This window comes from Acanthopagrus latus, chromosome 20 (assembly GCF_904848185.1).
Source record: "Acanthopagrus latus isolate v.2019 chromosome 20, fAcaLat1.1, whole genome shotgun sequence".
In the NCBI taxonomy this organism is placed as follows: Eukaryota; Metazoa; Chordata; class Actinopteri; order Spariformes; family Sparidae; genus Acanthopagrus; species Acanthopagrus latus.
In genome coordinates this window covers 18,816,403-18,841,112 of record NC_051058.1, presented here as the reverse complement: position 1 = coordinate 18,841,112, position 24,710 = coordinate 18,816,403, and the positions used below count along the sequence as shown (strand labels likewise).

Below are 24,710 nucleotides of genomic sequence, written 5' to 3'. Positions count from 1 at the left end.
ATATAAACTACTGTAGCTGCTCAAAATGACCATTTATCTGTCTGCTTGGTGATATCACAGACAGCACTTCAGGTATATTTCATATCAGCTGCTGGTAAAACATTATAAACCTCTCACTGAGCTGCTGTTAGCTTCATTCATGTGATAAGAGATGGAGAGAGGTTAACTTACTCAGACATTAAACAACACATGGTTTCTAAATCAGTCATTCCCAGAATAGGAATAGATAATGAAGGTAATGGAAGCCCTGCTCTTTGAAAATGCCACTGAGAGGAGACGTTGGTCTCCATCAAAAGACTCAACACGTGCTTTAAAAATCTATAAAAAAACACAATAGAGTGTAATTCAAAAAAAAGGTTTTATTATGTAAATATCCAGCAAAGACAACAGTGCTCACTGTCAACAGGTGAAACCAGAGTCAACAAACTGCAGGACCTGAAGGAGTTTCACCAGGAGACGGATCCTCAGTTTTCCTGCTTCACGTCCTGCGGCGACTCGTCCGTCACCTGCAGGAAGAGAAAGAAGAGCAGTGGTAGTTTGATGTCTCTTTGTGGAGGTTTTCTTGTTGTTTTATGTTTGTTTTTAGAGGTTTTTGTGTTGTTTTTAGAGGTTTTGTGTGTTTGTTTTTAGAGGTTTTGTGTGTTTGATTTTAGAGGTTCTGTGTGTTTGATTTTAGAGGGTTTTGTGTTGTTTTTAGAGGTTTTGTGTGTTTGTGTTTAGAGGTTTTTGTTTGTTTTAGGGGTTTTGTGTGTTTGTTTTTAGAGGTTTTTGTTTGTTTTAGTGGTTTTGTGTGTTTGTTTTTAGAGGTTTTTGTTTGTTTTAGGGATTTTGTGTGTTTGTTTTAAGAGGTTTTTGTTTGTTTTAGGGGTTTTATGTGTTTGTTTTTAGAGGTTTTTGTTTGTTTTAGGGGTTTTGTGTGTTTGTTTTTAGAGGTTTTTTGTGTCTGTGCAGGTTTTAATTGTTTTTAGAGGTTGTTTGTGTGTCGAGGTTTTGTTTTTGTGGTAGTTGTTTGTCCTCCATAAAGAGACCTGGGTCTATTTTTGATGAGCTTTGAGTCTCCTTGTGGAGGTTTGAGTCTCTAACTCAGTTGTATTTAACCTGAAATCACTTTTCATAATCTATTTACATGAAGTTTTAATTTAATTTAATTCGGAAGTAAATCTGAACATTTACAGGTTTTGTTTTACTGAGAGGAACCATAAATAAGTCTGGTTACAGTGCCTAAATGCATTTATTTGATCTAATTCATAAAGTATTTAACATGTGTACACACTGAGAGTCACATCATTAGAACCAGTGGCAGGTGAAATGAATAACATGGATCATAATGTTCCAACGCCATGTTCGGTTGTGAAGCCATGACTCCTAGCATTCATGAGGATGCATCTTTGACAGACACCAGTCACCCAAACACAGATGCAGACCAAGTACACCCCCTCATGGCAGCAGCACTCCTTGGTGGCAGTGCCCCCCCTGCTCAGGAATGACCTGAGGAATGTGGGAAAGAGCTCAAGGTGTCAACCTGACCTCCAGATTCCCCAGATCTCAATCCAACTGAGCTTCCACTGGATGCAGTCAGAGCCAAGAACAATCCATGGGGGCCCCAACATGGATGGCAGTTGGTTCTGGCGCATCCAACAGATGCTCAACTGAAGTGGGATCTGGACAATGAGGAGGCCAGATTGACACCTTGGGTTCTTTGCCATGGGGGGGCGTAGTTGGTCTGAACGGTGTTTGGGTGGCTGTGTTTGTCAAAGAGGATCCACAGAAATGACAGAAGTCAAAGTTTCCCAGCAGAACATTTGATTGTAACAAGATGATCAATGCTCACTTCACTTGTCAGCTGTTTTAATGCTGTGGCTGAACAGTGGAGATATACATGTTAAACACTTTTCATATTTTGCATTGAGTTTTTAACTATATTATTCATACTTTCACTACACTTTGTCTAACAGTTACTTAGTTACTAGTTACTTTGCAGATTCATAAAAACAATATTAAATATACTGATCAAACATGATGTATTATTATAGATTAAGTTATCCAGCATTAAAAGCAGAAAGTTGAGAGCCAGTGTGCTGCATATGGAGGACAGTTATTACTCAGTTGATTGATTGGGTGGGTCAGTTTACTCATAAAGCAATTCTGTAGAAAGTCAGCTGATTTTTGAGTCTCATTCTCAAGTCGTCAAATAACGCACTTTGTGGGCTATTAACAGGACTCACAGAGAGTCGAGTTGTTAAAAGTGAGAAGACTTGTATTTTCATATACATTTTCTTTCAAGATATATATTTTTTTATATCCAGTAGCTGTAAAAACACTCCTTGAATCCTGTGGGTTTTGAGGCGGGGCCTAAGTCTGCTCTGATTGGTCAGTTCACACAAGCTTGATAACCAGGTTTGCCTGGCAGAACACTTAACAACTGGATTGCTGCTACTGAACTTTTGTGCCTAGAACTCTACGCGGTTAACTGGTTGTTGTAGCTTAGTGCGTCAACATTGTTTAGCTAACACTGTTAGCCTGAAAAGCTTTATACCGCGATGTTTCTCCAGCAAAACAACAACTTCAAAGGCTTCATAAAGCTGATCGAGCACTCTCTGAAAGCATGTTTGTGCGCTCGAGTAGAGACGAACCTGAACTGAAAACAAACCCTCAATACACTCAGAAGAAGGCAGACAAGCTAACAACCGCTCTAGCTGTTTGTAACTATCAGATTGCTGAAATTCCACCATGAACATAACTACAACAACTGCTTCCAAACAAAAAACATCACCACAACACAATCGGATTGTTATTAGTGGTCTGCTGGGCGGTGAGGCCGAGGGCCCTGTAACAGCTTTGTAATGTTCTCTGCTTGGTGTTGTCAAGCAGGATGCTGTTACACAAAGTTGCAAGAAATTGAATTCCTGCATTTTTTTTTTTTTTTAGCATTTTGTTTTATCACAGAGTTCAACATTATCTTCAAGCAAAGGCATCGCGCCCATACACACTGAACTCGCGAGGGGAATCGTCATGGACAGATGAGGGCAGAGATCCAAGCCGCTATAGTGGCGTCAGGCTAGCTTCTACCGTGGCCCTGAGCATGTCCCTAGCCAGGCCGAGGCCCAAGCTAAACACGCACACTTTGTGCACGCTTCTACCATACCATAGGTGTCTGAACATGAGGGACCTGTAAGTTGGCGGGATCGCACAAGGGCTCGTAAGATACGCTATTACCAATACCAGCGGCTGACCAAAGGCCTGACTACTGCCATTCATGGAAACCACTGCTTACAGCTCCGACGGACTGCACTCGGGCATTTGCCATTGAAGATAGTTGAAGTCCGGTCAAGTTAAACTATAAATTACAATAACACCAGGTTTGCCTGGCAGACCACTAACAACTGTATTACTGTCTATACTATACTACGAGGCCTCCAAAACAACACGTCTCCGTTCAGTTCTGCTGGTGTTGTAGCTCTAACTTCCTTGCACTTCTACCACAAATAAGAACCCCAATACTAACACCAGGCTCTGCTCATCATAGTTTATACGCTCAGATGGACATAGACAAACTAACAACTGCTCAAGCAAAACCTTACACAGGCTGACAGAAATTAACATGTTTCCGGTCATTCTGCTGGTGTTGTAGCTCTAACGTCCTTGCACTTCTACCAAAAATAAGAACGCCAATGTTAACACCAGGCTCTGCTCATCATAGTTTATACACTCAGAAGGACATAAACAAACTAACAACTGCTCAAGGAAAATCTTACACAGGCTGACAGAAATTAACATGTCTCCGGTCATTCTGCTGGTGTTTGAAGCTCAGTTTGCTGCACCTCTACCATGAATGAGACCACAAGAACCGCTTCTAAACCAAAAACTTCACTACCACACAGCTTCATGTCAGAAACTTAATATGATCCTTATTAGTGGCCTGCTGGTCGAATAGGCCGAGGCTTATGTTAAAGTTGAATCAATCATAAATGAAGCTGTCCATTTAAAATGTATAAGTCTTAGCTCAAAACCCACAGGGTTCAAAGGAAGAGGAAGTCATTTAAACAGGTTTTGTTTTCCTGAGGGGAAATATAAACAAGTCTGGTTACAGTGCCTAAACGCATTTATTTGATCTAATTCATAAAGTATTTAACATGTGTACACACTGAGAGACACATCATTAGAACCAGTGACAGGTGAAATGAATAACATGGATCATAATGTTCCAACGCCATGTTCGGCTGTGAAGCCATGACTCCTAGCATTCATGTGGATGTCTCTTTGACAGACACCAGTCACCCAAACACAGATGCAGACCAAGTGCACCCCCTCATGGCAGCAGCACTCCTTGGTGGCAGTGCCCCCCCTGCTCAGGAATGACCTGAGGAACGTGGGAAAGAGCTCAAGGTGTCAACCAGACCTCCAGATTCCCCAGATCTCAATCCAGCTGAGCTTCCACTGGATGCAGTCAGAGCCAAGAACAATCCATGGGGGCCCCAACATGGATGGGAGTTGGTTCTGGCGCATCCAACAGATGCTCAACTAAACTGAGATCTGGACAATGAGGAGGCCAGATTGACACCTTGGGATCTTTGCCATGAGGGGGTGCAGTTGCTCTGAACGGTGTTTGGGTGACTGGTGTTTGTCAAAGAGGATCCACAGAAATGACAGAAGTCAAAGTTTCCCAGCAGAACATTTGATTGTAACAAGATGATCAATGTTCACTTCACTTGTCAATTGTTTTAATGCTGTGGCTGAACAGTGTAGATATACACGTTAAATAAAATATGATTAAACAAACTGTCGGTATTCAACGACCTGTGGATGAGACTCGACTACCCTCTAGAATCATTTACTGATCCTAGAGTATTAATGAACAGCAACTGACAAATCTCACACTTTCTGCCTTTAACTTTTGCACCTACACTGCACTGACCTTGTTGGACCAGGTGTCTCTCCTCTCCGGTGCTGATCAACATACAGGTCAGAGCTGCTCCACCTGAAGCTGAAGACAAGTCCCACTGTTCACCTGGAGAGAGGAGGAAGAACTTTAGTATAACATGATGACTATATGCATATGTGTGTGTTTAATATATATATTCTGATTATAGCAGTAAAAAAGAAGATGTAATCGGATTACAGACACATCCAGCAAAAGGGGATTTCTTACAGGATCATCATTTCATAATAAAGAATGATACCGCAGTCTGTAACCATGTGCATCACTTCAGGAGTTTCACATCACTCTGCACTATAAAATCTGCTATAATCTGATTTAATAAGTGTGTTTTTTAAAGGTAAACCAAAAGTAAACCATATGTATTAAATCCTACAAAAACATATAGCGCTTTATAGATGAGCAATATGATTTTAAAGTCTATCTTTTGAAAGACAGGGAGTCAGTGCAGTGATTTTAATAACACATTAAACCAGAACTGAGACAAACACACTGAATACATTCTGTGCAGCTACAATGAGGCTGCATATTGTGTGTATAAACTACTTTAGCTGCTCAAAATAACCATCTAGAGGCTGACATACTAACATACTGAGACATTATAAACACAACACCTGGAGCCTGTTAGCTAACTGTGCTGTACTCAGATATTCAGCTGTAAAGATGCTAGTTTTAACAAGTTAACATCACACAGCAGGATAATGCCTTCAAGCTAACACTCTCCAACAGACACACATGTTAGCTAACAGGCAAACCAGTCTGTAAAAACACGACGATTAAATGACTCAGACGTCTTCATAAGCTCGTTATAGTGTCTGTGTCCGTTAGTAAAGGCAGCTGAGCCGCTGCTAACGTGTTTCCAAACCTGCAGTGCATCTGCAACAACTTTAAAGTCAGCTAGCTAACATAGCATTACCACTCACACTGACCTGTGTAACATTAGCTAAACAGCTCTCATGCTGTCCTAGATAACAAATAAATTAAACAATACTTCATGCCGACTTTACCGAAACTACCTTCTTGTTTATATATAGTGACCAGAGTTTGGTTAACTGTGCATTATTCATGTAATTAACATGGCAGAGGTAAAAACGACCAAAATCACAATGGAGTTTGGCGCACGGAGCAAAACATAACGTCCATCACGGATTTAACTGGCTGTAAACAAAGGATTATGTTCCAGCCGAATTTATCTCATCGCTGAACAGTTAAATGAAACGTCTTCAGTTTCTGTTCAGAGTTATTTCAGAAACATTTGAGGTAGAAACAAATCTCACCGACAGGGAGGCTGGCTCCATTTTAACCCGCACATACTGGGCTGAGCAACATGAAGGTAGTTACTATGTGGAGCCTCTGATATGTGAAGGAACATCACTTGGGCTTATTACCTGAGATTAATAAGTATTAACTATCTGTACACCTCCCACACAGAAACAATACACCTGTACTGAGCAGGTAACTGGACACACAAAGCAGATTTGTACAGAACAGTTTACTCACCATGTTCGCATCCTCAGAGAAGAGACCAGAGTGAAGATCAGTCAAGTAAATATATACACATATAACTTTTTGGAGGGAAATGCCCTAATTTCACGCGGGAAACGAGTGAGACCGCCCCTTTTGGCGCTCACCACATGGATTAGTCAGAAAACCTGTGGGCTGGATTTATTTTACCTCATCTCAACCAGAGAGTTCCAGCCCCTCAAATTTAATTAGCTCTGTTGGTAGAATAGGAGTTCTGTGTTCAGAGAATCTGCTTTTTATCCTGAGTTCGAGTCCCTGCCAGAGAAACTCAGCTGCATCATATTTACTGTAACCTCTCTTGTCAAATTTTAAGATAAAAATTAATTGAACAAACACAGATAAACACTTGTTAACAGGATACACAAAAAGCTACTTTATATATATATATATATATATATATATATATATATATATATATATATATATATATAGATAGATAGATAGATAGATAGATAGATAGATAGATAGATAGATATAGATATAGATATTTAATTTCTCTGGTTTTCATTTGTTATTAATCCAAAACTACTTTAATATTGTAATTGGGTGCATTCAGGTAATTTGGACACCTCAGCTCAAGTGTTATTGATTTCTGTTTTGTACTTTTACCATAGAAGGAATTAAATTAAATGTGAATGATGACTTCATGGGGATGATGTCACAGAAAGGGGCGGGGCACTAGTGCATGTTGTGTATGTACTGGTGGCCCAGTATGTAAGAATCTATTTCTTACCTTTTGTTAGATATTGTTCATTTTGTACATTTATTAATGTGTATTGATTATGCTGTTGTGAGGTCAGTGACATGATATTCTGATCAGTCATAAATAAGAAAATGTTTCTAATATCTTATCATGTTATGTTTGTTGTGGAGCTGTTGAAAAAAGAGAAAATTCTGTTAAAAAACGGGACAGGTGGCATCTCTAGACAGAGACCCGGCTCGGTTGTCAGAGGGGCCGTGGACTGTGATTACTCTGAGCAGCATTTATGGGAATAAATTACAATACTATATATTTGAGTATACTTTATTTTCGGAATGGGGTCGGTTTGGTGGGGCAGTTGAAGCGTTTGGGGGGCCCATGCCTAGAACTGGGCCTGCACAGGCATCACTTTCATAATGTGTTCAAACAGTCTGTATCTGTATATCTGTGTTCGTCTGCCAGTGGCAGTTCTAATCTACTTTAATATGTTCCAAACAGCAGCTGGCTAATTTCGAAAACTCATTTTCTTTATGAAGCCATTAAAAAGACATTTAAAAGATAAGAAAGCTATAGAGGGCTAATTAGTTTTACTCAGAATGACCTGAAGGTAATGGAGGAGCGTGTGTCTGACCCCGCTTTGACTTTGTCGCGTCAGTTTTTACAAAGCTGTCAGACTTGATTTGATGGTTCAATTATCTCGTGTCATGTCTCTCATAAACATTGCGAAGGTTCAGGCTACATATTTGGTTGCATTTCCTGACTTACCTGTCCACCTGGTGCGCATGAGATTACACTCAGCGGGGGTCAAATTGTTTTAGTCGTGGCAGCAGCGTGACTCTTTAAACGACAGTGACATGCTGTTACAACAACAGCGCTCAAATGGATCGTCATACAGTTTTCTACTGACATTCCTGGTCCTCAGAAGAATAATCCATAACCTTGTTGACCTTCTGAAGATATTTATTCGACTGATATTTCAGATTATCACCAAATACCTGCAAAATGAATGACATTCTGTTCAGTTTAACCATTATACCTGTAAAACATTAACAAACACAGTCTCAGGGTGAAAAAAAAATCAAAAAACGCCACCCTTGCATTCTCGTTTGGACAGACAATCTGCATACTTTGCATATCGATGACGCTATTGACTCTGTCTGTTTGTATACATCATGCAAGCTTTATGTGCATGCTCCATCTCTTGTTCTCTGTATTTGGTGAATTTCAAGTGCCACCAATAGGGGATATGAACTACAGCATGTTGAGTTGTTTACAATGCATCCGTTTGGACCCAAATATTCTTAAAAGGATGCCAAGGAAGATGGAGGACAAAAAAGATTTTGTTGGTCTGTGTGGACATGGCCTGAGTCATTCCACTAGAAAACACAAATGTCGACAACATGTTAGCGTTTCATGAACAGTCAGAGGGCATTGCTGACGTTGTTAACCCCACAGCCCGCTGCTAGTGTAGCTAAAATGTTCATATTTGTTTAAAACTGCATCCTGTTTCATTAAAAACTGAATGTATATTTGGATAAATGTGAAATATGTGTGTTTAAATGGTTACAGATTAGTGTATAGGCCACTTTGTGTTTATTCCTGCCCTCCAGTTTCTTTGAATCTGAGTTGAGGAAGATGTTTTATTACTTTAAGTTAAGAACTAAATCTGAAAAACTGAATCAGAGCCACTCTGTAATAAATTTAAAATACCAGAAAGCTGAGATCACAAAAAAAAAAAACAATAAATCCACAAATACCTCACTACGTTGCCAGGACTGAAATCCTTGTGCGGTATGAATTTTTAATTAAATAATAAAAATGATAAATATGACGACAAGCTGCTGCCGTGGAGCGATGAAAGTGGGCAGAGAGAAACCTGGATCGATGGAAAAACCATCGTGGAGTCCAGCAGCTCTAAGACAGGTTCCAGCTCTAATGTGAGAAACAGACCACAGTGGGAGGTTTGATCCACAAACAATCTTTGAGTGAGCTGCTTCAGTTCTTCAGCCTCCAAAACACCAACAAGGAACTTCTGTCTATACAAACCGAGATAATATATTATATCATATCACCTTTTTTCAGATTAATGAAGATCATCTTGATATATGAGTGGTAAAAAAAATATCAATACCATCATTAAAAAAAACACTCCATCTGCTTCATTTTGGCCAAAATACAGAAATATTATAAGAAACATGCACTTAAACTAGTAAAAGTAAATGTACTCATCATGCAGGTTGTATTGGATTACAACCAGTGATTTAGGACATTTAAGTAAGTATTCTACATACAAGTTAGAGGAATGTGTATTTTATGCTACTTTCAACGACTAGTGACACTAATTACTTTGCAGATTACAAACAGAATATATAATCAGCATCCTAAATGTTTACTTTATTATAAACTTAACTACCAGTTACTGACAGTACATAAAGTAATTCATACATACTTTACTTTGTCTCCAAGATAATTTAATAGAATAAAATGAAAGGCAAAACTGCAGAAGACGCCTTGATGCTGAATGTCACTTGTAATATTATTAAACACTGGGTCTGAGTATTGAACACTGGATCACAGTTACTGATAGTTTACACTGAGTTTTAATGTTGTAGCTATTTGAGTTGGAGCTGATTTGAACTCTTAACATAATGTTGGGACGTTGTGTCATAATGTGAAGCATTTTTTTGCATCTGTGTGTAAAATAAGAAACTGTAAAGTAACTATTGTCTGTCTGATGCATGCAGAGTGAAAAGTAGAATATGTCCGACTGGCCTGTGAAGTGGAAATAACTCGAGTGCAGACAGAGGACAGGATTTTAGAAACACTGAGGAGTCTGGAGTCCGATTCTGAATCAATAAATTAGTGTTGTAGAGGTAATTCATTCCATTAGATGTTAAATGTGTCTGTTAGTTTTGATCTTTCCACATATAAAGTCTTCATGTTTTCTCAATCAAAGCTCCACACTGGAAAGAATTCACTAATTTATTTGTTTTCCAGCCTCACAGTCAAATCAAAAATATTAAGAGTATAAAGATATTGTGACAAGTCGATAAAATACTGTGGGTTCAGTTCACATTGTGACGTCTGGAGCTTTATGTGCAAACCTTTTCTTGTGACAAAATAGATAAAATAAAAATTTGCTTGTACCAAAGTAACATTTTAACACAATATTGTTATTTTAACACAAGAATGACTTTTTGGTGCCTTTCTGTGTTTGTAATTTTCTTCCATTTGTTTTCGATTCTTCACAGTTTGTAGATAAATATACTTTTTACTTCACTATATTTATTTGATCAACTAAGTTACTTGTTACTCTGTAGATTACTACGTATATATACGTGTGTGTGTGTGTGTGTGTGTGTGTGTGTGTGTGTGTGTGTGTGTGTGTGTGTGTGTGTACCATGCAGTTCCTCTGTCTGTCAGCAGAGGGAAACCTCGGACTCTTTTTCCTCTCAGACCCTCAGACAATAAAAACAAGGCGACACACACACACACATATGAACACACACACACGAACACACACAGACTCGGCAGCAGCAGCAGCATCTCCTCCATTCTCAGCCCGGCATCTCGAGCTCTGTACGCGCGGCGGTGAGCAGCTCTCTGACGGCCCTGCTTTTTCTTTTGAGGGGTGGAGGAGGTGTGTGTGTGTGTGTGAGTGTGTGTGTGGACGGATCTCATGGATACATGGCCGCCGAGCTGCGACTAGACATGTAGCCGCCAGGATGCCCGCCGACTACATCTGTCGTTTGCTCCTGCTCGGGTCGGTCTGCGCGGTTTGGGAGGCGCTGGCCAAATCTCTTCCAGATCAGGGAGCAGTGGGTAAGCGTCGCCATACAAGATTACAAGGAGGGAGGAGGAGGGTGGAGGAGTGGAGGGTGGAGGGGGGGATGCAGCAGCAGCAGCAGCAGCAGCACAATGAGCAGAGATGGGAGTGGTTGCAACATTTTTTTTTTTTTTTTATGGCTTTTGTCGACCAAAGCAGTCGATGAGCGCAGCGCTCCTGGTTTTTTTTTTTTGGACAGAGCTGCGTCCTGATGGCGGATCCGATCATATAGATGCGTTTAATGTCCGCGAGGTGAGAGCACGCGCGCAGGGCCACGCTGTGTTATTGTGCTCAGATCAGTGGAGAGAGAGAGAGAGAGAGAGAAAGAGTCAGGCCTCTGAAATCATACAGTCTGCTGTGATGTCAGGCTGCGATCAGGCCTTGATAATGACAAGAGACCAGGGATGTGATCAACACACACACTTGATCACATTCTTGTTTTGGGATCTTTTGGGATCAGAACAAACCACCTTCTGCTGTGTGACAGGCAGCTGCAGCCTGTTTATATTGTGCTGTTCTTCTTTTTGAAGGACATTATGTAATTACTGTGCATTATTCATGCTTCAGGCTATTCTGAGCTGCACGGCTCTACTGGGCCGGATGTAACTAAGTACTTTTACTCCAGTGTTTCACAAAGGAAATGTTCCATTTTTTTTTAACTTGCAGGCTTTAAAACACACAAAGCGCATCAGCGGTTGTTATTATAGGATGTGTTGAGGGTTAAACTGCTCAACAGGACAAAGCCTGAGCGACGAGCGATGTTTGGAGACGGTGTCGATGTTATTTTTAGGAAGTTAGGGATGAATATGGATTTTTTTCAGCCGATACGATAACCGATAATCACCTGACTCTGTCAGCTGATACCGATAATAGAAACCAACAGTTTCATGCTTTTGTCATGCACACCTGAGTGTGAGAACGACTAAGATGCAGTAAGAAAACTAGCAAGATTTTATGGTTAAACTAAACACGTTTCCCTCGTGCTGTGTCCGACAACCGACAATGTAAATGCTCCATTATTGTGCCGATAATGAATCTGTCAGATATATATGTCCTCCATTTATTTGAAACATTTAGTTACTAGTTTTTCAGATTCAGATTATTCAGTGTTTATAGACTGTTAATTGTGACATGCTAGCAATCAGATATTGTTGCTGACATGACGTTCGCTGCGTCAGAACCAACGTAGCACCTTTTTAAATGTGTTTATTTTATCGTCAATCCGTCAGAAAACCCGATAGACACCGATAATTGATATATATCGGCCCGCGATAATCAACCACCATCCCTACAACATCAGTGGTTTTCATAGGCTAGCCTGGAGGTTAGCGTTGCGCTGTTTCCCTCAACAAAAAGACTGTTGGAATTTATAATCGAATATAATCTCTCTGTCCAACACAAGTTTATGATGCTTACACGTTCCGTTCAGCAGGATGATCTCCACCCATCAACACCACAAAATCTGTCGAAGCATAAATCTTTGGCTTTAAACAGACGACATCGCATCGACTGGTCGGCTTAACAGTTCTTCCACCTCGAGCGGAGCGAAGCAGTTTTTTTTTAAGCTGTGATTTTAGAACCTAATTCAGTTTAAATTGGAATTGATTTTGCTCCCCAGCTGCTGCCTGACTGATTAAATTGTCGGTGAATTGATACCTCAGGTGTGTTTTTGGAACAGATCAGCACTTCGGCTGACCTGCAGTAATTCTCAACAAGCAATTAGCATTAAAGAAATCAGCACAGCCGCAGGATGTGGAGGACATGTTGTGTTTCAGAGCTGATTAATAATCTGTATCCCGAGCAGATTGTAGAGCCACACGAGGTCAGTTGTGATTTGTGATTCTGGGCCACGTTAATACAATTTACTTGATTGATTGACTGATTGATCAGTCAGTCAAATTAGATCTACAACCATTCTGGTTACCTTTACAAAAACATTTGGTACTGTACCACGTGCACCTGATGTAAATTCCTGGTGTATCCACAGGGTGTATTGTACCCTACACCTGGTGGAGTAATTGTACCCTACACCTGGTGGAGTAATTGTACCCTACACCTGGTGGAGTAATTGTACCCTACACCTGGTGGAGTAATTGTACCCTACACCTGGTGGAGTAATTGTACCCTACACCTGGTGGTAATTGTACCCTACACCCTGTGGGGCAACTTTTCACTCTTTTCTTTTCTTTCTTGATGAATAGCTGATAATTTCCACAAAACCAGTAACCATAATAATGATATTTCCCCCCGAAAAGTCTTCAGTTCTTGAGGGCCAGTGATGACATGTAGAAGGAAACAATGTTTAAACAATGTTTATCATTAAAGAAAATGGCAAAACTTGCTATCCAAAAGACAAAATCCTCACAAAATACCAGTTTCCTCCCTCCGACAGTCTGAATTTAGGCTGCGCAGATCCATCTCAGCCCAGAGAAGTGGTTACTCTGAGTTTTAAGAGGGTGAACACTCCACTGAATCTCAGCTGAACTGATATTGAAGCCCTTGGAGTGAGTGAACATTCCCAGACTCTTGATGTGACACTGTGACTCTCAGTGTTTGTGTCAATGGAGCCGCTTCAAGCTACAGAGATCCACAGATGGAGGAAATCCTCTCCACACACACACAAGGGAGCCTTTATTGGACCAATTATGGTAATGGCTGAAAGCATTTACACGCATACAATGGACACGAACACACCACACACACACACACACTGCACACACACACACACACATACATGCTCATGCAGCCATTAGTGCTGTCAGTGAGAAGTTGTGGGTTTGTCACTCGAGGCCTGGAGGGTTTTTAGAGGACGGCAGCTCGTGGTGCTGCAGGGAGCTGAGCCGAGCCGAGCTGAGCCGAGCCGAGCTGAGCTGAGCTGAGCTGAGCTGAGCGAGGCGGCCAGCTTTTTTGGAGAGTCAGCGCGTATCCATGGAAACATCCCCAGCATGACCCACATCCACAGCGTCCAAGAGGCGAGATGAGAAACAAAATGTTCTGGGGCTGAAAAAAAAAAACACGGGAGGATGGAGGGCAGGAAGGGCCACGCGGTGGATTTGTGATGGGTGTGTCTGCGATGACTACAAGTATCATCATCATCATCACAATAATCCAACACGACTGGAAGTGATGCGTCTTCAGATGAAGTTCAGGGAGAGATGTGAGGGGAGAGGGACACGTGAATACAGGAAAACAACAGGAAGTTAGTCAATGTCCTGTTTGACGTGGTCATATCTACACAGAACAACCCTTTTTTTTTTGCTAGTAGCAGAAAACGGCACAGTCTGAATCGATATGTATCAAAAATACTGTATATTTTACAACACTAACAGATGATAATATATAGTTTTTAATGTGCACTTTTAGACAGAACAGTGATGTGGACCTGCTTTTATTCCAGATCATCGTAACACTGTTGTCTGCATGTTGTTGACCTTATTAGGCTGCCAAGGATGATTTCATAAATTGAGCCACACTCAAGTGTGATTACTGCGTTAATGCGTCAGTATAATCTGACTGCAGACCAGCAGAATGATAAACCTCTGCTCTTGAGTGGAGCAAGAAATCTATGACATCAGGGAAAAAGAGAGCTGGAGTTGGATTCACACGTGGCATTTACAAAGATGCACTGTGAGGATGTAAACTGCTGCATATTCCCAAGATGTTACACTTTTCAGACGTAACAATTATCTATATTTGAAATAATAATTAGTTTTGTAACCTAAGAGTGAACCTCATCTAAGTATCTGTTGATTAGTTCTTGGTTTAAATCGTTAATCGTTTTTCATATTGCTTGTTCTGTCAGACCAGCAGCCTAAAACCTGAATAAAGTCAATTTAAAGAGATATAAAAACAGACACAATGAGGTTCCAGAAGTAAATCAGCTTGTTTCCATTTTCGCTGATTAATTTTCTGTCATTGCTCGAATCGATCGGTAGTTTCATCTCTCTGCTGAACCCTCTGACGGCTTTCTCCCCCCTTTTTTGTTCTCGCAGAGGTGCAAATTAAAGTCCAGGTGTTCGACAACAGCGACCTGTCTCCGTTGGCCGGCGCTCAGGTGGAAGTCCACGGCAATCAGACCGTGTTGGCGTCGAGCCGGGCCGGTGGCGATGGCGTCCTGAGGGTCAGCTTCCTGTACCGCACGGGAACATGGGTCATCATCACGGCCTCCAAACAAGACTACGTCACCAACTCGGTGCCCTGGCACTCGAGTCGCATCCCCTGTGAGTCAAGAAAACTGATTCTGATCATGAATCTGTCTGCATCTCAGGTGTTACATGAACATTCACTCAGGATGTGGTAAGGTTGGATATTAAATGTCCGACTGTCAGTGAATGTTACACCTTTAAACTGGGATTGTTGTGACTGTAGCTGCAGGGGGATGTTTCAGTTTGAGTCACAATCATCGAGCTCATCGCCTCAGTGCTGTTTGTTCAGGCAGAGACCTCATTTGATTTTAGACAAATGAATCATTTTGTTGTGTTAATTTTAGCGTCTCTGTGTTTCTTCAGTGTACGCGTCAGTGAGCCTGTACCTGCTGGTCCAGAGGCCAGGAACTCTCATCCTGTACGACGACGTCCTGCAGGTGCTGTCCGGATCTCCAGGTAAAGAAACACTTCGATAATAAGACGTGCACGCTCACTTCTCCTGCCACATGTTGAATTTATTAAAAGATTAACAGCAACAGTAACTATGAATCAGAGCGATGTTTATGATTCAGACTTTTTTAGGTGTGACAGTCTCGTTTGTCACTCGTGAGTCCGTCTGACCCTCCGACCGTCGTTTTGTCGCCACGTCTTAATTTAGTCTGTCTCCAGCAGGGGGTGAGGAGGCGTTCACACCCCTCTCTCCTCTCCGCCTCACATTAACACGACCCCGTGTTATTTGCTGCTGCTGTCGCCATGGCAACAGCTGCAGCACTTTGTTGTAGTTTTCACAAAAACAGCTCAATCGCAGCCTCCTCCTCATCTCCGTGAGACGCTGGCATACCTACACCTTTTTTTCAAGACGCGTGAGGTGTTTGTAGGGTTCACAGATCCGGAGGCGTGACTGAATGTTTTTTTTTTTTTCTTTTTCCCAGGAGCTCGTAATCAGCCGCTGGTGCAGCTCCAGAGGAAGTCCCTCCAGCTGCCGTCCAACTCCAACTACACGGCGCTGTCCGCCGCGCTGACCACAGCCAGGACTCAGTACGAGGTCGGAGGCTTCCCGTTCCTCCTGGGCCAAGAGACCAACAGCTCAGGTCGGTGTCCGTCTCAGAAGTCACTGTGTGGCCGGAACATGGCTGCATAGTCGATGTTTAGAGAATACCTGAGTTGAATCAGCAGCTCTTTGAAACACTTTCAACACAAACTGAACACTATAACCTTCATAAAGAGTCGATTTACTGCAGCACTTTTGTATTAGTTAAAGCAAGGCGTTGGCCACATAATAAACTGGACACTGAGGGTTTTTTCTAATGAAATACATTTTTTACTATACACACTCTACAGGCGTCATTTTGTCATGTGTCATAATTTAGTTAAATGATGTTGTTTCATCACATTTTCTGTTACAGCTCTCAGGTATCCAAATTTAAGGGATCCTCGTCAAAAACATGATAACGTAGAAATTATAAACATCAACAAATATGTTGCCAACAGATTTGTTTGTTCTCTCACTTCAATATTGGCTGTTAGAAACCAATTCCATGCAGAGACTTAACAAACAATTCTGGGCCGATACAGATGTTTAATTTTTTTAAATGTTTTTTAAACACTGTAATTTTATTAACAATGTACTAAAAAAACGAACAGACAGAGTGTGAATAAACAAACACAAATCCAGTAAAAGCAACACACACATCCGTCAACACTAGAACAAAAGAGAAAAGCCGGACCGGTCACAAAGAAACCAGAGGAATAAAGAATAGACTGATGAAGTTTTCATATTTGTCACAAGATTAATTAAGAAAAGTTATTTACAATTAAAAAAACGGCAATTTTGCAATCATTTTTTTCTTTTGTTGGTTGTTTTTTGTTGTTAATTCCCTCTTTTTTGACAAAGAAACAAAGAAATCTTCCTCTAAAAAAACGAATAAATTGACCTGCTACTCTCTTTGTTGATGTCGATGATGAGTATATTCAGGAGTTACAGCCTAAAAAAAACTGTCAGCAGGGATGTGACAAGCCAGCAGATCATGAATCTGCCGCCACCAAACTGACACATCAGATAAAATCATCGGCCGCAGCTATCAGTCAGTGTCGTCTTATTTGTAGCTGTCAACAAAGTGGATGTCAGCTGATACTGATGTTTAGCCGACTTGGGTGCGTCTCTGCTGTAATTGCATTACAACATTTGATTAAACGATTGAGTGTCAGATATCTGAATGTACTGCTCACCATGGAGTGAAATACTGAGTGTGAAAGAGGAAACAAGGGACTCAATCAATCAGCCTCAAATAAAACCTCCGTTATCTCTTCGATTATTCCAGCATATCGAATGATGTGTAAAATTCCCGTTGAAGCTGACGACTGTGACTCTTCTCTCTCCAGGTGCAGAAACCGGGTGGACCGACCTGACAGCTCTGGCCGTGGTCAGCATTCAGCTCTTCGACAAAGATGGCAGCGCGATCCAGGTCTCAGATCCGATCCACATCTCTGTGCCGCTGCCGTCCGACACCCGAAACAGGATGGCCACGAGCGTTCCCGCTTGGCTGTATCAGCCTAAGACGGGTGAGGGAAACACAGAGATCATACTCGGCTGACACGAGGCTATAAATCATGATGAGAGCTCTTAACGTAACGTAACGTGTGTCTGCAGGGCTGTGGGTGAGGAACGGGACGGGCTACATCAAGAAGGACGGGCCTCAGTTTGTGTGGAACGTGGTGGTTCCTCAGATGGGATACTGGCTGGCTGCCTTCCCTTCATCATCAGGTACTTGAACTCATCTCACCCCCCTCAGCTCGGCTCTGCTGTCGGAGCTGTTTTCCATCAGCAGTGTTGCTGCTGAACCAGCTGATGTTCCTGTCGATCTCCCAGAGGGGGAAGTGACGTAATGCTCTGTGTGCTGCTGAAGGCCAGGTGCTGTTGCATAAATTCATCATAGCAAATTAAATCAGCACATTGAGGCACTTAAAAAGCATCACATTTATGCTTTTCCTCCCCTGACAGAAGTTAAATTACATAAAGATAAAAACGTGATTATTTCCCACCTAGAAACATATAATAAATGTATCTACTGACAAGTGTTAGTGCCGTATGGCTCCTTTATCGTCCCCAAACTATATAAGCACATCAGTGAGCTCGAGCAACAAATAATGTTGGGATCATTTAGGCTTTATTGCAAAACTCACAAATTTATAAAAGTAAAGATATCTTGTATAAGTCGCCTCTCGTAATAATTCTAGAGTAAAGGTCTTAAAGTATCTGATATTTTATGTACTGATATATTAAAAGTGCAAGAACCCAGAATATACAGTATACCGAGTGATTTTTGGACATCTTCCTGATTTGTCTTGCAGGACTGGGTCTGTCTCATCCCGGTTTGAGGGACATCACCACCTACCACACCCTGTTCCTGCTCTCCATCCTGGGCTCGCTGGCCCTGCTGGTGCTCATCCTGCTCTGTGTGCTGCTCTACTACTGCAGGTGTGGGGAGCGTAGACGCAGGTCTCACTTTTAGGTTTCTATCAACAGCAAAAATGAAACAACCTGACGTGACTGCGGGATTAATTTTAGGCTCTCATTAGATCGGACTCTGCTTGTAATCCCCAGGCATGATGACGAGCACTTCTTTAATTTCTGACCTTCGGTGTCTGTTTGTGTTTCAGGCGGAAGTGTTTAAAGCCTCGTCGACAGCAAGGGAAACCCCACTCGGCCAATCTGAACGGAGCCAAGAGAGACCAGGGTACATCCACATCACGCCTGAATCTGATCTGTGGCGGCCATGTTGAGTCCGGCACCTCCAACGACAAATCTGACATGTCCCCGTCTCGAGACTACCAGAGCTCGAGAGAGGACTTAACCAAGCACGTTCCGGCTCACATGCTGCGGCACGCGAAGGGAAAAAATGCGTCAGGGCCTCAGCGAGGTGAAAGCTTCCCCATGAAGGTGACGCGAGCCACCGAGACCAACAACCTGGACAACCCGCTGCTGCACGAAGACTACAACCGGAGCTACAGCCCCATGGAGGGCAAGGAGTCTGAGTATCACCGACACCACAACGCCAACGACAATCGAGGATACTCCTCCGATCCCCCGTCGCCACCTCGCTTCCAAGGATACGTGCCAAGCCAGTCGGACAAACCGCCTGAATATTCGGCCGCAGCTGCAGACAGCCTCGCCAGACCCACGTCCCTCAACACCCAGCCGGGTCAGATCATCTTCTGCAGCTCCATCGACCAGATGAAGGAGAACATGTACCGCAGCATGGTGCCAACCCTCGTCATCCCGGCCCACTACATGCGCCTGCCCTCCGAGTTTTCTGGTAAAGACGGAAAGGACGGGAAGGATCAAGACAAAGACGGCGCACAGATGGGAGGAGGCCAGCAGCATCACCACCACCACCTTCAGAAACAAGGCCAGCAGCAGCAGGGCGGATCCCAAGGTGACGACTCCGAGGACCCGAGCTGGGCGTCCGACTCCTCCGGCGGACCGGTGACCATCCCGGTGCTGTTTAACGACTCCACCATGGCTCAGATGAACGGCGAGCTGCAGGCGCTGACGGAAAAGAAGCTGCTGGAGTTGGGGGTCAAACAGCACCCGAGGGCGTGGTTCATCTCTCTGGATGGACGCAATAACGCCCATGTGCGCCACTCTTACATAGATGTTGGGAATGATCTCAGTGGCGGCGGCGGTGGCGGCGGCCCTTTCTTAAGTGTTTCCAGCAGCTCTGCCCGAGACATCAACCTGGAACCACCTCTGGAGTCTCAAGAACGCAAGTCAGCGATCAACAGGAAGGGGAAAGACGACCGCTGGGGGACGGGAGGACGGAAGGGCCATGGCGTTAGCGGCGGCGGGAAGAGTTACTCCAAGCTGGCCTACCCCGACCACAGCGAGCCGAGCAGCAGCGAGGGACGCCCGGTCTCGCCTGAGGAGAACTCCCTCACCCCTCTCCTCGACGAAGGTCCGTCCTCCCGAGGGTCCACCATCCCCAGGAGAGGACGCAGCCGGGTGAACAGCAGCCGCAGCAGCAACAGCGAGAACCGGCGCGACTCCATGACGAGCCCCGAGGACGATCCCGACGACAAAGACGAGAACAAGAAGAGCCCCTGGCAGAAAATCGAAGACAGGCCTCTGATGGTCTTCCACCCCAGGAAGTGAGCTGTTCGGACTGAGCGCTGGACCTCTGAACGATCTCTTTAGAGGGGAATCTGAGTGATGTTTTCACAATAAGCACAACCGAGCTTCACTGGTCCACTTTCAGGTTGTTGTTTGACCTTTGACCTTTGACCTTTGTGTTCCTGGTGAGGTGGCGTTGCACTTTGATTGCTCTCGTAGTCTCACTGTCGGTTAATCTTACTGCTTTTCCACTGAGATGATCTATCTGTACTGATCCAGTTTATTGTGAATTCTGTCACCTTATCACATCACTGAACCATCGTCTGAGCCATTGCATATACTGACTGTGGAAATAGCCATTTTATAGAGCAAAATATAAGAACGAAGCACTTACTAATAATTTGATAATGTTGATTGATACTTACCAAGTATTTGAAAAGTTTTTTAAGGGATTGATGGATGTTTAGGTGGGTTAGATTTCCGTCCTCGGACACTTGATGGTATAAAATGTGCGCCTGTGACTACTCCCCTCCCTAAACTGTAAGTAGGATAAGTTTATTTTGAGGGAAACAGCTTCTCAATGCTTGAATATGTAGGAAACGTATACATTTTTCTTGAGCCCCTGTGAACGGATCATGCAATCTTTAAAGTCCGACGTGCGACTTGCATTTTTGCTCCTTCAGGGATGTACTTGATTTCCTCTTCCTCCTGTACTGTGTTCATGTGTTCAAATTACTTATTCAGATAGTAATGATTTGAAATGTGGAGCATCGTCTTTAAAGGAGCAGTTCAGCCACAAACTCATGAACTCATGACTCATGAAGTCATGAACTACTCACATGCTGATGGGAAGGTGGAGTTTCGTTGTTCACTAAACATTTCAGGAGCCTCACAGCGAAACAGTGTTGCAGCGTTCTCGCAAACAACTGAAGTAACTGGAGACTTGAGAAAGAAATGATTTTCATGCTGAATTAGCTATTAGCTGTTCCGGTTTGCGGTGTACCCATAGATGTGCAGACAACTCCCACTGAATCACTTTGATACTGAAGAAAACTTTAAAATCTGATTGATCTCAGGCAGGTTCTGCAGTATTGAGGAGCGTCTTTCTAAGATGGACATCAGAAATAATGATATAGCTGCTAAGATAAAATCCTCAGCATCAGCACCTTGTCTGAAGTGGCTGCACAAACTCGCCAGCATGTTGAGGGTGTAAATAATGTACTCAAATTAATTTGGGATCTGGGGACTTTCAGAGACTTGGATTACACCCAAGAACCCAAATTAACTTGAAAAGATGAAAAACACCATTGAGGCGCGGTCGAGCTTGTGTGCCCATCTGCTGACGTGCTTTAAGCTTAGCAGCTACAGTGAAGCTTTCACCTTTAAAAAAAGGCTGTCAAATAACGTCTCTTCAGATCAGTTTGGGATCTTAAACCTCCCGGAGATGAAATGGCTGGATGATATAAATAACCTGTTTTAACATCAATTTTGGATCTCAGGGCTTTTATGAGACTTGGATGACTCCAGAATCAGTTCGTGTTTGGTTCTTTTATTTGTTTTTTGTTTTTTTAAGTAAAACAAGTTTCCATCCACTTCAGTTGTTCAGGAGAAAGATGCCACACAGTTTTGCTGTGAAGCTGCTGAAATGTTTTATGGACTACAAAACTTGACCTGATTTCTGATCAGCATTTGAGTGAGGAGACAATGACTGACTTCCCATTTTTAGGCGAACTGTTCCTTTCCGTCTCTCTGTCATCCTTCCTGTCATCAGTGATCTACACTTCTGCCAAAATTTTCGCATTTCTGCCTTTCTCCTGTTGTCGGCCGACAAAAGTTGTGTAAATAGATTCCCAGACGTTTGAAAGACCATTTGGTAAAGATAGGTTGCATGCATACAACATGAATGTATGAAATAAAAACCGAAGGCACCAAAACGCCCCGCCCCTCCCCCACACAGTTCTTCGGGCTCCTGCGTAGACGACTCAGCCAATCGCCAAGAAAAAGTCTGAACAGATCATCACTTTACTTGAAGACTTCCTGTTTGATACTGAGATCTAGTGAGGGTTGTTTGTAGACAGGGCCTGTACCACTCCTCTCCTGTAAGTGCCTTCTTTCACGTAGGATCGAGTGATAGGCATGCAGGTCCCTTTTTAACATGCAGTTAATCGCCACCTAAACTGAGCTGCCGACGTCGGCGGGCACTGATAAGCACACTGCACCGTGGTAACAGCGACACGCGTCACTCTGGGGAGCATGCCTGCCAAACCGGACAACTTTTTCTTGCGGCTGTGACGTCCTTGAATATCTTGATTTCTTGTATCTATCCTCTTTTTCACCAAACTTGTAAATGGTATGATGAACTATATGAGATTTTATGTGTATACGACGTGCATGTAACATGTAGAATAGGGTGTTTTTAAAAACGAAAAACCTTTTTTTGAAAACGATTCCGGGATGTTTTGGCACAATGTTGTGATGCGCCGACGCATCGAGTTGTGTTGCCAAATGAACTTGGTTATTACGAAGATACACTGACTTTTTTTTTTTTTCTTTCTTTCTTTCTTTCCCTTGATCCAGTTCTAACAACATTCACTTCCGGTCGTAAATGTTTACAACGATAACATACTGACCAACACGCTCACGCTGTTACTAGCATCACCACTGCCTCTGACGCATCCACAACTGTGAACTTAATTACATCATCTCGCAGATTCGTGAACGTTTAGGAAAAACCTGAAGAGGTTAATGTTTCCTGTTTTCTTTTCGCAGAGTTGATTACGAAGTGAAAATCTCGAAGGCTGTACAAATATCATGCTGACTTGTTGGTCCTTTCCACCATTTTGCTTGCTGTTCATAAGCCCGCGTCGGTCGCCTACAGCTCTTATCTGATAATGTGATGTAACCGAAAGAGTGAAGCGATTCCTGCTGAACTGTCGCGTCCTCTGCTGTAAATGTACGTTCTTTTTTTGGACCAGATATGGAATTATTGAGTTGTGCAATCGTGGCTTTCCTTGCTTGTTTTTGTTTCAGAAAAATCTGTTTTCTCGGTAGATTTTGTGAACTTGTGTTTGGACGGCAGAGTATTTACACGGGAACCGAAAACCCCCCTGATCGGACACGTGAATCGCTCTGTTGGATCTTTGAAGGCGAGGGAGGATTGACCTGTAGGCCTTCATCCTGTGCAGTAAATCATTTGCTTCATTAAACCTGGTCAGTTGTTTGTAAACTGTAAATTGATTCTTTCTGTACATGAGACAAACTAGAAATAAATTTGTTCCCACGGTCAGCCGGCGTCTGTGATTTTATTTTGACATGCAGAACAGCTGAAGAGCAAAGTAAAGACAAAACAAACATTTAAATATACATTAAACAGCTGAACATAACTGATGAGACATTTTACTGTTCATATTCTGAGGCACGTTTACAACAAGATAAATCAAAGTATTTTTCATAAGACTTTGCACCATAATAAAGAATGATTACATCAGAACAATAGAGGTAAACAAAGGAAAAGTCAATTGAGTTCAGAGGTTTGTCTTTCATATAATCAATATGAGGCCGCTGGGTTTAATTTTTCAGTCTTTCTCAACCAACAGGTATCTGTTTGTGGTATTAAATCAATTTTTGAAATCCATATATCAACATGTGGAGAGCCTTTTACATTCTTTGGCAGCATTTTAGAAAGCTCATCAGGCAAACAAAAAACAAAAAATAAATTTACATACTTTAATAAAGTAATGGCAAACATGTCAGCTCCACTTTCATCCAAAATCAATCTACCATGTATGTAAAACACATTATACTGCAGCATATTCGTATGTGATTAGCAATAAACAGTGAGAAAAAAAAATTCACATGTAGATTATGAACTTCACTGATTTGTTTTTCTGATCTTTTCGGATCTATTTTGCATTTTTCAGCAAATCCAAGAAAGTTTTCTATTGAAAAAAAAGAAATCTTAGGATAACTTCCTTAACACTAAAAGAATACTTGATCCATCAGTTTATTAGAAAACAAAGTCAAAGACACAAGATTCAAGATCACCAAATTTGAGGTTACATGAGCTTTCATGTGAGGACAGACTGGGTGTGAAAACTGTTATCTGCAGAGAAGCTAGCCTTAATTACTGGAGTAAAGAAGAAAGGACAATATGTGCCTCTAAGGTGACCTGGAGTTGAAGTATAACTTTCCAATAAAAATGGAAATACTCAAAGTAAAAGTACCTCAAAATTGTACTTACGTGTAAAGTTACTGCCTTTTGCTTCATTGCTTATTCAGTCATCAGAAACAATGCATGCTCAACGGACAGGGGACAGTTTTTAAACACTATATCTAAAAAGGGGAAGAGCCAGTGTCTTGTTATTGGAAGGTTGCTAGTTCCACATGTCGAAGTGTCCTTGGGCACGACACTGAAGCCTGAACTGCTTCTGATGTGCTGGTCCCCACCTTGCGTTGCAGCCCCCGCCATC

General features: G+C 42.4%; 1 protein-coding gene and 1 long non-coding RNA gene across 3 annotated transcripts; one reads left to right on the top strand and one right to left on the bottom strand.

Moving 5' to 3' along the window:
* Positions 1-339: 339 nt before the first annotated feature.
* LOC119010081 lies at positions 340-4,976 on the bottom strand. Its single transcript, XR_005071896.1, has 2 exons — positions 4,916-4,976; positions 340-506 (listed from the first exon to the last, which is right to left on the bottom strand). It is a non-coding gene; the product is annotated as an uncharacterized LOC119010081 (long non-coding RNA).
* A 5,659-nt stretch (positions 4,977-10,635) lies between these two features.
* Positions 10,636-23,527, top strand: LOC119010333 (protein FAM171A2). 2 transcript variants are annotated; one of them, XM_037082404.1, is made up of 8 exons: positions 10,636-10,982; positions 14,979-15,206; positions 15,495-15,587; positions 16,064-16,222; positions 17,514-17,693; positions 17,782-17,895; positions 18,483-18,630; positions 18,792-23,527. In XM_037082404.1, the coding sequence occupies exons 1-8, from the start codon at positions 10,658-10,660 to the stop codon at positions 20,281-20,283; spliced, it is 2,739 nt and encodes a 912-aa protein (XP_036938299.1). In that variant the 5' UTR covers positions 10,636-10,657; the 3' UTR covers positions 20,284-23,527. The 2 variants fall into 2 exon arrangements, with proteins under 2 accessions (XP_036938299.1, XP_036938300.1); XM_037082405.1 differs by having other exon boundaries at positions 10,638-10,982; positions 18,483-18,609.
* The last annotated feature ends 1,183 nt before the right edge of the window (positions 23,528-24,710 follow it).

Excerpts from the sequence above, each read along its gene's own strand:
- LOC119010333 (XM_037082404.1), top strand. The coding sequence starts at position 10,658 with ATGAACACACACACACGAACACACACAGACTCGGCAGCAGCAGCAGCA. Across the intron at positions 10,983-14,978 it reads TCCAGATCAGGGAGCAGTGG|AGGTGCAAATTAAAGTCCAG; the intron begins GTAAGCGTCGCC and ends TTGTTCTCGCAG. Across the intron at positions 17,896-18,482 it reads TGCCTTCCCTTCATCATCAG|GACTGGGTCTGTCTCATCCC; the intron begins GTACTTGAACTC and ends TTTGTCTTGCAG.